Source organism: Candoia aspera, chromosome 1, assembly GCF_035149785.1.
Source record: "Candoia aspera isolate rCanAsp1 chromosome 1, rCanAsp1.hap2, whole genome shotgun sequence".
In the NCBI taxonomy this organism is placed as follows: domain Eukaryota; kingdom Metazoa; phylum Chordata; class Lepidosauria; order Squamata; family Boidae; genus Candoia; species Candoia aspera.
This window is the reverse complement of record NC_086153.1, coordinates 169012175-169027288: the sequence shown is the minus strand read 5'-3', so window position 1 is coordinate 169027288 and position 15114 is coordinate 169012175. Positions and strand designations below refer to the sequence as shown.

The 15114-nt window shown below is 41.3% G+C and overlaps 2 protein-coding genes and 1 long non-coding RNA gene across 4 annotated transcripts in view; 2 read left to right on the top strand and 1 right to left on the bottom strand.

Annotated features, from left to right (window-relative positions):
- Positions 1 to 15114, top strand: part of RAMP1 (receptor activity modifying protein 1) — a 322064-nt gene that overhangs the window by 241792 nt on the left and 65158 nt on the right. The window lies entirely within an intron of this gene.
- The window catches only part of HDAC4 (histone deacetylase 4), a 207281-nt gene that overhangs the window by 168777 nt on the left and 23390 nt on the right, over positions 1 to 15114 (top strand). For both annotated transcript variants that reach the window (XM_063317859.1, XM_063317858.1), the window contains 4 exons: positions 1435 to 1490; positions 2174 to 2261; positions 8345 to 8464; positions 14569 to 14666. In XM_063317859.1, coding sequence (XP_063173929.1) covers positions 1435 to 1490; positions 2174 to 2261; positions 8345 to 8464; positions 14569 to 14666 — 362 coding nt within the window. The remainder of the gene's footprint in view (positions 1 to 1434; positions 1491 to 2173; positions 2262 to 8344; positions 8465 to 14568; positions 14667 to 15114) is intronic.
- The window catches only part of LOC134507322 (uncharacterized), a 31428-nt gene continuing 22867 nt past the window's right edge, over positions 6554 to 15114 (bottom strand). Inside the window, exon 2 of the long non-coding RNA XR_010068894.1 lies at positions 6554 to 8456. This is a non-coding gene — a long non-coding RNA (uncharacterized LOC134507322). The remainder of the gene's footprint in view (positions 8457 to 15114) is intronic.

Sequence of the window (15114 nt, the reverse complement as noted above, 5' to 3'; positions counted from 1 at the left end):
TAGCTTATGAACGGCAGGCTTACCTCCTTCTGGCACAATGAGGGGTCAGTTCAACTGTGGCAAGGATAGGCAGGTCATGGACCCCTGCCTACATTTTGCAGTCCCAGAGCACTTCCAGCTCACATTTGCATCAAATTGTGACTCCAACTCCTCCTCCTTTTTTGCATGAAAAAGATGCAGAAACAAGTATTAAGGCTTCACATGTATCTATTTATCTATTATTATACATTTGTCTATTTAGGGGTATAAACACTTTTAATCTAAAATTATAATCAGTTTTTAAAAATAAAAATTAATAACATCAGCTCAAAAGATTTGGCTGATGGGGCAGATTTATTTATTTATTTATTAAATTTCTCCACAGCCCATCTCATGCAACAACGACTATGGGTGGTTTACAATGAATAAAAGACTAAAAATTCATTATAAATTATAAATATAGATATAGATAAAATATAAAATACAAAGATGGTCTTAATGAAATTTTACCGGGGCCGCCTCACGGTACCAGCCACCTCCACAATTGACTATCCCCCTCTCGCCTCAAGCGAGGTGGCAAAGCCAGATCTTAATTCCTTTCCTGAGGGCCAGGAGAGAGGGGGCCTGCCTCACCTCTAGGGGTAACTTGTTTCAAAGGGCGGGGGCCATGGCAGAGAAGGCTTTCCTCCTGGACCCTGCCAATTGTCAATCCCTCATGGATAGGGTCCATAACATGCCCTCTCTGCCTGACCGGATTCCTTTTCTGCAAGCAGAAAGAGGGTGGGCTAACACAACTATTATGGCAGCTTATTTCATAGCTTGGGATGAATGCCAGTATGGTTTGTTTGTTTGTTTGTTTATCAAATTTGTATAGCTGCCAATCTCACAGAAAAGTGACTCTGGGCAGCGTACAACACTTGATTAAAAAACCAGTAAATGTATCAAAAACATTCATTATTAACAGTTATAAAAAACACAAAAACCGGAGAGGATAATGTTAGCAGCAGTAAGGGAGCCATTGCAAGATCTCCTCAGGCCCGAAGGCAAAGCCAGGTTTTAAGGGACCTGCAGAATGTTAAGAGGGATGGAGCTAACCTCTCTTCCAGGGGGAGAGGATTCCACAAGGCAGGCGCCACAGCACAGCAGGCCCATCTCCTGGAGTAGTTCCCTGGCAGACGGGACCCGCAGCAGACCTTCTCTGCCAGATCTGGTGGGATGGGCAGATATAATCAGGGAGCGGCAGTCCCTTAGATAACCTGGCCCCATGCCACGAAGGGCATTAAGGTCAAAACCAGCACCTTCCTCCTTCTGAACCAATATGTGCCTAATATAAAAACAGAATACTTCTGAAACAATCCAGTAACTTTGCTACAGAGACTTTACATGCTTGAAATACTGTATATGTGGGCTTTTAGTGTCTAATCTTTCAGATTGTTTTTTGCTTCCTTTCAATAGAATGGATTTGCTGTAGTTCGACCTCCTGGTCACCATGCAGAAGAAAGTACACCTATGTGAGTATGTGATTGTACTTGGACTGGAAATTTTAACTTGGCTGGGCAATATATTGGCTGCTTGTAGCCCTCCAGCACTCATTATGTGATCTCCAGAACAGTCTTTGAATGGGAGGAGCTTTTTTTTTTTAACATTTGGAGGGCTTGGGTGGGGTTAAGGGCAGAATGGGTGCCATAAGCCTTGCAGAAGGTTAAAACATCCATTTCACCCCTTCAAAAATGCCAAAATATTTAGGCAATTTTTCCAGTTGGCTTGGGGGATTAAGATGCAAAATAAGACACCCATGAAAACCTAGCTTTGCCTTTCTGGCAGCATTTCTATGTTGACTTCTTAACTGCTACTGAAAATAATATTTTTTAAAATGTGGCTGCCATCAAAAAGTTGTGGATGAAAACAGGATTGTGAAAAGATTAAAATTTCCTGTCAATTACATGTTGTTGAGTTTTAAAACAGTAATTTGCTATATTGACCAAAAATGACTTGACTTGAATGTTGAAATTGTTTAATGTATAATGTATAATTTAATTAATGGTCTGTACAGGAAATAAATCAGTATACCTACATTTTGGAATAGCAGCAAAACAAAATTGTAAAACTGTTGTTATCCCTGGAAGACATTTGAAGCTGGTATTCAGAATTTCATATTTTTCACTTATAAATCTACTCTTCCATTTTCTTGTAGGGGTTTTTGCTATTTTAACTCTGTAGCCATTTCCGCCAAGCTTCTCCAGCAGAGATTGAACGTGAACAAAATCCTTATAGTGGACTGGGTGAGTAGACCAACATTTGTTTTAAATACATGTCCTTCAGGTTGAGCAGGGGTGGGCCCGTGAGTCCCCTGTTTTGTAGCTCCCAGCCCCATTTTCTCAGAACCCATTTCCAGAATCCCACCAAGATTCATGATATAGCCCCATTTTTTTGCATCATTATCTTGCTCACAGTGATGTTGCTGGTTACCCTCCCCTGAAGAATAGGCACAAAATGCAAAATTGACAAAATCTCAGTAAACTTTCAAAGAACACAGTAGACTTGTTGATGCAAAGCTTCCAAGTACCATACATGCCAATTTTGGGGAACTGGAAGAGAATTAAGCAACTAGTTAGATCAGAATTCCTAATTATTCTAATAGGATAACAGATTTACATTTGTGCTGGAGTAGTTCCCTTTCAGTTAGAAAGGCTTTATCCTTCAGTGGGGGATGACCATTGAAATAAAATTTCATGAAAAGAAAGAAAAAGCAGTTTAAAATTTATTGAAATAGTAGGCAAACTGGTGATGTCAAGGAAAAATAGTGAAAACATGATACAGAATGATGTGGTTTATGATTTCATAAAATAGATACCTCAGAAACTAATCAGTGACAAATATATTAATTCAAATAATTAAAAAGTGAATTAAATTCCAAATCTTGCTAATTCATTCTGTAGGAAAATGTACTTAAGTTTTTTAAATACTTAAGCATAAACACAAATGTTAAATCTACCATCCCATTGAGACTCAGAACTTTTAAATAATGTTCAAGTTTAGATGAATATGTCAGGAATGCAAGGAAAAATTAAAAGATGGTTCGAAGGAGGAAAGGTTTTCCCCCATCAGCTAAGGAAAGTCAAATAACAAAATAGCCTGATTCTTCATTTTGGGAGGGGCTAATGTTCTAGCATTGCAAGAAATTAGAAGAATTAGTTATAAGAAACTTCAGTGTGCTTCCTAGTACCTATGAAGACACTTTCTCAGCATTCTTGTAGGCAGCTACATCTCTTCATGTCATAGATGGGAATATTTTGCTACTTCTTTGGAGGGCCTGCCAATTAAAACGAACATTATATTGATGGATTGTTCATTCAAAATCTTGCTAAATTCTTTACTCCCGTGCTTCTTACTAACTTATTCTTGCATCTGGAAACAGATGATCTGTTTTTATTACCAAAACCCCACCCTTTGCCTAGGTCAGTCACTACTTTCACCTGGCATCTCAGAAGCCTTCTCTTTAAAGATAAAATTTGAAAATAAAATTTAAAAGTATATACTAATGAAGCAAAATTATAAAACTCCTGTCATTGCCACCATTTGCTATTTATTGTCACTGATACATACCAAAGCTTAATAAAAACTGTCATTCTTCAGTGCTACCAAATTACATCTGCATCACTTATGTTGTATTAAACTTGTTTCTTTGTATCAGTATACAACATTATGACAGAACTACAAAAGAATAGTAATAATATCACGATTATACAAATTAATTCTAGTTAAGCAACAGCAATTTAAATTTGTCTCAACATTATGAGATGACATCAGGGAGGTTAGATGTGTTTGCAGGTCTGTGGTAATATGAGAGGGTTTTGTTATTCTATAAGGAGAGCTATATTTGGAAATAGCAAGAGAAGAGGGGAAGAAAAGAGAAAGCTATTGAATTGAACTAAGATTAGAAACGGACTTGTTTAAAGAGCAGGCACTGATTTAAAAAAGGAAAACAAATGGAGCTGGTTCCTGTGGATCCCTGTTCCCAAAACTTTTTCATATTGAAAATATGGAAGTTGGACGGTTAATAGGGCCTACAGAGGCCTAGATCAAATGATGCCTGAACTAAATTCATTCTTTAAAGATGCTGTAAACTAGGGATCAAATCTTCTGGAAAAAGATCCTGAATTAAATTCAGCTGCAATTAAGTCTGGACTTAAGGAGAGCTTAGAAACAATGACTTTGAATCAAAGGCTGCTTTAAATGGACCTGAAAGTCTTGCTTTTAGGAGACATAGTCTGAACTGAAAATTGCTTTAAGGAATCCATATTGGGATCCCCTATTTCATCTGAAAGATGGAGTTGGCATGCAACTTAAGTTTATGGAAAGATTTGACAGAGATGTTATCAGAGATCCTATCAATGTGAGAAACTACTTTGAAGATAACATAGTTGTAATTTCTCCTTACTACAAAAAGAAATTAAAATCAGGAAAATTATTTTTCTGCCATCTCTATTAGACCATGGAGGATACAAAAATAGACAACTTAATCACATTTGTAAAATTAACAGAATTTATTTATTTATTTATGACCTGTTTAGACTACTTCAATCTTAGAAGACTCTAAGCAGTTTATAAAAAGCAACAGGGATTTAACCAATGCAAGCAATACAGGTAGTCCTCGGTTAATGACCATTTGTTCAGTGACTGTTTGAAGTTATGATGGAAACCGGCTTGCAATTACAGCAGTGGATTGCAACAAATTATTCAAATGCCAAGAGATTTAGAGCTTTTGCCAGCAAGAAGAAGAAAGAATAATGATGGTCACACAGATTCTTCCCAGCACTACTTATTTCCAAAGGATTAAAAACTATAAAAAAGTAAATGGAAGTCACATTAATTGTAGACAACAGAGAGGCTTCTATTTGATGAATTTCTCTCTGCCAATTTGATTGGGACATTTTCCTTAACAGGATAGAGGCTAGATTTCCACAGCATTTGGGATATCAGTCACTTTTTTTTTTTGACAAAGTTAAAATGCTTTGTACCATCATACCATACCATACCATACCATACCATACCATACCATACCATTCATGCCCATATATGTCTTGTCTTGGCACTTCAGGCAGGAATTGATTAACAAGCAACTTATCATTGGAAATCAGGGACATAGCTAAGGAAAAGTTACAATTGCACTCTGAGTTCAAAGAGACAAAGTTCTTACTGGCAAATGAGTTTCAAGGAAGAGGCTTGAAGTTAATATTGTCAGCTTCATACAAATGATTAGTTTCCAAAAGGTCTTTAAAAATTGGAATAGGATACAAAACACTCCACAGGTAGGCTGTAATGAAAAATTGTTCCAAAATTGCTGCAGTCAGGTCAGATCTCAAACGAAATGCCCAACTACCACCTGAACACTCATTCTGTTTTCCAAGGTCCTGCCTTTGCCATTGCTTTTCCACATTGTACTCTTCTATATACCTGCCCTCCGGTTCTCCACATGGCCTGGGCAGTACACCCATGGAGAAGTTGATGAGATTCTGGGCTGAGGCAATGGAGCACAATTCTGCCTCTCCACTGGTGCTAGGGTCTAGATTTTCTGTGCCCAATCCACTAAGTCTGTCTTGTTCCTTCTCCAGTGAGAATGGCTTAGAAAGGCATGGCAGTTCAAGTATCAAGTCAAACATTTGCTGAATGCAAAAGCCAGAATATAGCTTTTTTTCATCATTGATTTTCTTCAGCCCAGCATATACTCTATGCAATAGAGCCTATCAGAACTACTTAAAATTAATGGCCCATCTTTTCCCTACTCATCACTTAAGAAAACATATACCTGTTTAAAGGTTCAGGTAACATAGCTAGGACAGAGAGGGTTACATCTGGAATCTTCAGAGGAATAGAATGTTAGAGGGCTTAGCCTCCTCCCCCAGGTCCTATTAACAGCAGATATCCCGAATAGTAATGACAGTCTTTGTCTATATATTAATCTCAGAGTTTTAGAAATAAATTACTTTAGCTTAAACTCCTAATAGAGGAAAGCGCATATGATCATATGGGATGATTCTCATTACTGAATGATATAGCTTGATCAAAAGGAACAGAAGAAATGGACACAATTCCATGTAAATGAACTTGGTAAAGAACATTTGGATTAATAAATTGGGGAATAAGTAACAGCAGTACTGTTGATGTATCGACTATTGCCCATACAACCAAAGTGATGCTGTAGAGGACATTTTCTAAGAAACGCCCCCCCCCCCAAAAAGCATGAAGTAATTGGTTTGGGTTAATTATCTTATTATCTGATGGAAAACAAGGTATACCAAAGACAGTCCTTCCAGGAAATTTTTGACTTGCCTTGTGCACAGTCAGAAAGACTCCTGGAAGTCTTGCTGTTTCATCCTGGAAGAAGGCACAAAAGGATAAGCTATTTTTGACTTAACACTAATTAATAGGCAAGACTTGGATGGAAGTAGCAGGAGCATCAGAAGGAATTGACTGTGGGGGAAAAAAGTTTAAAAAGTGATTGTATATATGCTTTTGATTGTGTCTTATTCATTGAGGGAAACTAAAGATGAGTGCTTACAAGAAAGTAGACTAAATTTTAGATATAAATTTATTATAGAGCAATTACAGGTAACATTTTGATGACAGGGAAAGCCAGTGGAAAAAAGGAGCCCAAGATGGGGGAGAGAAATTAAAGGCACAAACAGTTCCAATGCAGGGGAAAAAACTAAGAGAAAGCAAAAGGCAGAAAAGACTGTTCCAATCCTTCAAAGGAGCCTGGCTTTGAAACAGCTCACTTCCCTGATGGAAAATGGAGGGATTCTCTCAAAAAGGGAATTCCAGCTGAGAAGCAGATGAGCTAGTTAGCGTAAAGGAAAAGGACTGCCTATACTGTACTTCCACAGCTGAGGCTGGTGTTCCAGACTTAACAGATCAAGAGGCAGGTGTGAATCAATCAACCCATCAGTTTCTCTATTTTGCAGCATTGCCTTCTGACACCTGCAACTTGTCTACTCCCCACATCTGAGGGAACCAGCTGATGGTCTAACTGAACATTTATGTATAATCTTTGAGAAATTCTGTTGACTTGGTTACATACCTGATGACTGGAAGAGGGCAAATGTCTGTTTTCAGAAAGGAAGAGTCAGGGAATGGCAGGCCAGTCAGTCTGACTCTTACCAGTCAAGATTCTAGAGCAGATTGTGAGGACTTGAAAAACATCTGACTTCCTAGCTACTCTGCTATATGAGGACATGGACAATCTCCTACAAGTGGTGAAAGAGGTAAAACTGAATACCTCTGGATGTATGACTGGTTGAAACAAAATCTTCAGTCCCACCATAAAGATGGCTGTTTTGGATTTGGGAAACATTCTCTTTCTCAGCATTAAGTATTTTCTTCTGGCAATTTTCATATGTCTGATTCTCATGCTGGATCCTTCTCTTAATTTTCATGATTCTTCCTAAGTTCTCCTTCAAGCTTTCCATTCTGTTCTGAGAACACCTTACTGGAAAGTGTTGACATGAAATGTTAGAATCAGGGATATATTATGCATTCCTACAATCTCATCCTTTGAGGTTTCTGCCTGAACTGTCACATTCTAAAGACTACTGGTTGATACGAAGACAAGTCATAGTGATAGAAGAATTTAAAGAATCTGAATTACTCTTTGTTTCATAGAGGCAGTGAGTGTTCAGAGTTGCCACGTCCCTGGGACATGAAGGGGTAACTGACAGCCCATAGGCCTGCCATCCTGCCTGGCCTGCCAACATTTCCCTCAGGAGTAATTCATGGTAGTATAATAATTGGAAGAGACTTCTTGTTACTTTGCCAACCTTTTTCTTACTGATTAGAGTTTGAAGGAAACTATTTATCCAAAATAATATATTCATTGATAAAAAGGATAGGAATTTTATGAATAAAGTTTTATAGCCAAGCCAAGTAAGAATACAAAATATTGTAAATGTCAGATTTATTTTGGTTCATCTGAAAAATTTCTTGAAATTGTAGTTTCACTCACCTATATATTTCTGTCAAATCAGTGGAGTTTGTGGGTGTGTGCGGGTGTACACAAAGTTAGGAGCTGTGTGCATACAAGACCTTCAGCTCCAAAATATGGTTCAAAGTGTGTGGGATGTGACCAGAGCACCCATCTGTGACACTTTAAAACAACTGTACCTTTGCTGAGGGAAAAGCATGGCTGATATAGAGAGGAGATATGCTTGCCTACCAGCATACTCTGAGATCAAATCCAAAGCATATCATGTTATGTACAGTTGTACTATTTACCTCCATAGCTGATCCATCCTCTGTACAGAGGTTTTCTTGTAGAGAGCCACTTCTAAGTAATACTTCTGATATTTTGCAATGTCTGTCATTTAAGGATGTACATCATGGAAATGGTACCCAGCAAGCTTTCTACAGTGATCCCAATGTCCTTTATATTTCACTCCATCGCTATGATGATGGAAACTTCTTCCCAGGCAGTGGAGCCCCTGATGAGGTAATAATATTGATAAATACATCTTTTCAGATTTTTGATAATACTGTCTTACAACTTGGAAGTCAAGTGATAAAATGCTGGGTCTTTCAGTGCAAGTGAGAGAATCTGATTTCTGCCATTTTCAGAAGTAAAATGTTTTAGCTTTTAATTCTCTGTTATCATTTAGCCCTACCCCTCAAATCCATAACAGCTAAATATAACTGTTTGTAGAACATAAGTTATTCATATATATCCCCTTGTGATTATACGGATACAAGTTCAAGAGTGAAACTACGATCAGCTACTTCCTCTATATGGATGACATCAAGTTGTATGCTAAGAGTGAACAAGACATCAACTCGCTAATCCAGCTGACACGGATCTACAGTGAGGACGTTGGGATGTCATTTGGACTGGAGAAGTGTGGCTGGATGGTAGTAAAGAGAGGGAAAGTAATTAAGTCTTGATGGGGTGGAACTAAGTAGTTTCCGTATGACTGTGGGATACCAAGGTCCTTGTAGCTGGTCTGTATGTCATAGAGAGAATGCCTGAGGCAGCAGCAGACATGGGAGGATGATCAAGCAGAGGAAGTGGCATGGCAAGACAAGGCCCTGCATGGGATGTACCACTGACAGATAGCTGAGGTGGCTGACCTTGGCAAATCCTACCAGTGGCTGGAAAGGGCTGGACTAAAAGACAGCACTGAGGCACTGATCGTGGCAGCACAAGAACAGGCACTAAGCACCCAATCCATAGAAGCAGGGGTCTACCACACTAGACAGGACCCAAGGGGCAGACTGTGCAGAGAGGCCTCAGAGACAGTCCAGCACATAGTGGCAGGGTGTAAGATGCAGGCAGGAACAGCATACACTGAACGGCACAACCAAGTAGCTGGCATTGTGTACATTAACATCTGCACAGCATATGGGGTAGACCGTCCCAAGTCCAGATGGGAGATTCTACAGAAGCTTGTGGAGAATGACAGGGCTAAGATCCTGGGACCTACAGGTCCAGATGAACAGGCAGGTACTGACCAATCAATCACGATCAGACATTGTGGTAATAGACAAGGACCAGAAGACAGCAGTGGTGATAGATATAGCAGTCAAGTGACAGCAACATCAAGAAGAAGGAGTATGAGAAGCTGGAGAAGTATCAGGGCCTGAAGGAGGAACTAGAGAGGATGTGGAAAGTGAAGGCCAAAGTAGTCCCAGTGGTGGTAGGGGCACTCGGGGCTGTGACCCCCAAACTGGGAGAGTGGCTCCAATAGATCCCAGGAACAACATCAGAGCTCTCTGTCCAGAAGAGTGCAGTGCTAGGAACAGCTAAGATACTGCGCAGAACCCTCAAACTCCCAGGCCTCTGGTAGAGGACCTGAGGTTGAGGAAGATACATACCACCCAAAAGGATGAGAAGGGATTTTAATTTTTTTATAAATAAGAGAGCCAGTTTGCTGTAGTGGTTAAGGCATCAGTCTAGTAACCGGGAGACTGTGATTTCTAGTCCCGCCTTGGGCACAAAGCCAGCTGGGTGACCTTGTGCCAGTCACTTTATCTCAGCCCTAGGAAGGAGGCAAGGGCAAACCACTTCTGAAAAACCTGGCCAAGAAAACTGCAGAAACTCGTCCAGGCAGTCACCAAGAGAAGGCTTGCATGCATGCATAAATAATTGATGTTTAAATCCCTGCTTCTCACGTTGTTTTTTATCATACCAGCAGAGGATTCTCCCAGCCCAAATAATACTTTTATTAAGTTTAGAAGAGGGGAATTCTCACAGTGATACTTCTGATTTACAGTATATATTATTTATATTACTGTGAATGATGAATTGATTAATACTCCAGTCTGTGTAAAGCTGATTTTGCAGTTTAAAAATAGAAAAGATGCATACTCCTTTGTCCTATTCCAACTTTCTCCAAATCTGTACCATTCAGATACTTTGGTCTTGAACTATTGCTTTCTAGTCAGCATGGCAATTTCCCATGTCCAATTGGGAAAGACTGTCCTGTCCTGTCTCTGCTCATTTACTGAGCAGATGCAGCAAAGGTATTGCCCCTCGTACAAGCATATTATGACACAGGGTCATCCATTGAAATAACTTGTGGGGAAAGTCAGGACCTGTATTTTTTTAAACAGCACTCTTTACACAATTAATGAATAGTTCAGCCATCGAATTCATTGTCCATACATGTGGCAGTGCTCCAGATTTGGATTTTTTGTAAACAAATTCATGGGTACTAGTTTGAATGGGTATCTATTTTCCCTGTAATTAGAAACCTAGCATCTTAGATGCTAGAGATCACAGGTTACTCTCCTGCTTTGTAAGTTTCCTGGATGTCCTTGATTAGCAATTGACCAATCCAATACACAGCGTTGGCCCAACACAACTGACATGTTATTGTATTGTCAATTACATACTATAAATTATGGTTTAATATTATATTTATTTTATTTATCATATTTTTATGGCTGCCCATCTCACCCGCACGGTGGACCCTGGGCGGTTCACAATAAAACAGTTTAAAATTCAGTAAAATCATAAACAATGCCAGTAATCCATAAATATAAAATGTGATAAAATCCAAATAACAGCAAATCTAATTCCACCCATAAGGGGATAAGACCGGTCCCAGTAGGACTAGGGAACCAACCAGCCCCAAGAATGGCTCCTCCTCTCCCTACTCCAAGCCTGGTGGCAAAACCAGGTCTTCAGCTGCTTTCTAAAGTCCAGGAGAGAGGGGGGCTAACCACACTTCTAGGGCAAGGATGTTCCAAAGGGCGGGAGCTGCTACAGAGAAGGCCCACCTCCTGGACCCCGCCAGATGGAATTCTCTTACAGACGGGGTCTGTAGCATGCCCTCTCTATACAACCAGGTGGGACAAGTTGATGTAACGGGGATGAGACAGTCCCTTAGGTAACCTGGACCCATGCTATGTGGGGCTTTAAAGGTGATAACCGACACCTTGAATTGGACTCGGAAGCAAACTGGAACCCAGTGCAGCTTGCAGAGCAAAGTAGTTATATGTGCTGATCTTGAAGCACCTAAAATTGCCTGTGTGGCTGCATTTTGGACCAGCTGTAGCTTCCAGATACTCTTCAAGGGTAGCCCCATGTAGAGTGCATTACAATAGACTATATGGGAGATGACCAGGGCATGAGTGACCGTTCGAAGGGCCTCTCACTCCAGGAAGGGGCGTAACTGGCACACAACATGAAGTTGCGCAAAGGCCCTTCTGGCCACGACTGCCACCTCTTCGAGCAGGAGTCATGAGTCCAGAAGGACCCCCAAGTTACTCACCAGGTCTGACTGGGGCAGTGCAACCTCATCTAGAACTAAAGATGGCAAATTCCTGGAAGCCGAGGGGCCATTAACCCACAGCCACTCCATCTTACCAGGGTTCAGCTGAAGCCTGTTGTTCCCCATCCAGACCCCAACAGCCCCCAGGCACCTGGAAAGGGCAGTCACAGCATCACTTACTTCCCCTGGGATGGAGATATATAGCTGAGTATCATCCGCATATTGATGATACCCCGTGGGGACGGATGATCTCGCCCAGCTGTTTCATTTAGATGTTAAAAAGGAGCAGAGAGAGTATGTGGCACCCCACCCCTGTGGCACCCCACAAAGGAGGGTGGGCCCGATCTCTCCTATTAACACCTACTGGGGCCGTGGGACCGATCTCTCCTCTCCTATTAACACTGACTGGGACCGGCCCTGGAGAAAGGAGGTGAACCAGTGCAAAACTATGCCGCCCACCCCCAACTCCGTGAGCCAACTCAAAAGGATACCATTGTTGATGGTATCAAAGGTTGCTGAGAGGTCAAGGAGAGCCAAGATGGATGCACTGCCTCCATCCCGCTACCAGCAGAGATCATAAGTGCAACCAATGCTGTTCCTGTTCCATATCCAGGCCTGAAACCTGACTGAAAGGGGTCTAGATAATCCGTTTCATCCAGGATCCTCCGGAGCTGCAGTGCCACCACCTTCTTAACCACCTTCCCCATAAAGGGGAGGTGGGAGACTGGACGAAAATTATCCAGTACAGTAGGGTCCAGTGATGGTTTCTTGAGGAGGGGACGCACCAGCACCTCCTTAAAGGCCGCCGGAAACACCCCCTCCTGCAAGGATGTATTTACCATCAACTGGGCCCAACCACATGTCACCTCCCAAGCTGCCTTCACCAGCCAGGAGGGACATGAATCTAATTGACAGGTGATGGCATTTACAGTCCGGAGGATGCTATCCACTTCCTCAGGTCCAACAGGATCAAACTGTTCCCAGATAACTGGGTAAGTACATTCCCCAGGCATCTCCACAGACCCTGTCTCATGCTTGGAGTCCAACTTAGAGCGAATCCGAGTGATTTTATCCTGCAGATGCTCTGAAAACTCCTCAGCGCAGCCATGTAGATGATTTTCCAGACCCCCTTTCCCCAACAGGGATCGGGTGATCCTAAACAGGGCCACTGGGCGGCAGTCTGCGGATGCAATAAGAGTGGAGAAATACGTTTTGCCGCTCTTACAAGGCAGGCCTTAATCGCAGCTCTAGCTTGTGTCCAATCGGGTTTGGTCTTTGTTTTTCTCCAGCAGTGCTCTAGACGTCTCTTAATCCTCTTCATAACCCTCAGCTCCTCCGTGAACCACGGGGAGTGTTGGGTTTGATGGGATAAGAGAGGCCACACAGGCACAATCCTTTCCAAGGCCCCGGCTGCCTCCCTATTCCAGGCAGCAGCCAGGGCCTCTGCCGGACCGTGCAGCAGGTCCTCAGGTATAACCCCCAGCTCCCTCTGAAACCGCACTGGGTCCATTAGTCGCGGGGGGCGGACCAATTGAATAGGTCCTGCCTCCCTGCGGAGGGGGGTGGCGTAGGAGAATCTCAAGGTCACCAGGGCATGATCTGACCATGACAAAGGGGAAAGATGTAACTCTCCCCTGAGATCACATTGCCACTGCTCCGACAAGAAAACTAAATCTGGGGTGAGGCCACTGTCTCGAATCGGGTCCCAAATAATCTGCTGTTATTTGGATTTTATCACATGAACTCCCAGGCTGCCTCTGAGGCCCACCCCAGGGATGGCAGATTGAAGCCTCCCAGAACCATAAGCCTGGAGAACTCCACTGCCAACCCCGAGACAGCTCAGGCAGAGAGGTTGCTACGCAGCAGGGAGGCTGGTACAGCAACAACACTCCCAACTGCTCTTAGGCACCCAACTTGAAGAACAGGGTCTCACAAGCAGCTACTTGCGGGACAGGGCCCCTGAAGGCCACTAGAGACTCTTTGATGATAACCGCCACCCCTCCTTCCCTGCTCTGGCATCTCAGCTGGTGCCACACCTGAAACCTGACCAGGCACATCTCTGACAAAGCCACTCCTCCTTCTGGGCCTAGCCAGGTTTCAGTGATACATGCCAGGTCTGCCCCCTCCTCTGTGATCATGTCACTTATGAGGGAGGCCTTGTTGTTAACTGACCTTGTTAATATTATATTGCTCTCATACCAGTAAAACTAGCTGTGCTACAGTATATAGAATAATACTTTAAAATACATTGTGTCCTATAATTTAAGGCTTTTCAAATAAATAGAAAATTTATGTAGTTAATGTAGTTAAATAGAAATAATATTTGGACAGTCTTACCTTGCTACATAACCCTGGTTCTTTGCTTTTTTGGTTAGAAAATAATATTTGAATTTTGCAGAAATTGTCACCCCAGTATAAAAAATAAGAAATGTGGCAAAGCGAGGATCCAAAATGGGAAGAATATGAATATAAATACTCTTTGAAGAAGACAAGTAAGGTCTGTTGCTGGTAGTGTAGGATTTCAGCTGAGCATAAATGTGTAACATTGCAAATCTCCTTTTCCTTGAGTACTTGTTTTCGCTGAACAAGGTCACAAGAAATGAAAAATGGGTAAAATCAGGAGCACCTTGAATGATTTACAGATATCTTTGTTTCCAGCTATTGTAACGATATCCATTTCTGCATCTTGTTTTTTTTTTTCATATTGAATTGTAGGAGAGCCATTAAATGATTTGAAGTGCTGCTAAGATATTAATATCGTATAGATATTAATATTTCCTAGATATATAACCTGTTCCATTCTTCTTCTTAATTTTCCCTTTCTTAGGTTGGCATAGGATTGGGTGTTGGCTTTAATGTAAACATAGCATTTACTGGTGGTCTTAATCCACCAATGGGAGACCCAGAATATTTGACTGCTTTCAGGTAATTCTTAAATTACACGTTTTTCTTAGATTGTTGGGTCATTAGGAGTATCTGTATGTTAACAAACCACACTATTCAGATTTGTACACATGTTAAACACCTTTCTGAAAAATGAAATGCATTGCTTACCGGCAATACAGCTCTTACTGTACAAAATCTGGTGTGAAATTCTTCCTCTTTATAATTTTTTGGTTTATGATATATTTCTCAAATGTGATATTATTTCATGCTATCTGTGTTAATAGTGCCAGTAGTCACCATTGATTTAATTACAGTGCATTCGGAAAGTATTTAGACCCCCTTCACTCTTTTCAATTTTGTTATGTTGCAGCCTGATACTACAATCGTTCAAATTCATTTTTTTTCTCATTAATCTACACTCAGTACCCCATAATGACAAAGTGAAAACAGAATTTTAGAAATGTCTGTAAATTTATTAAAAAAGAAA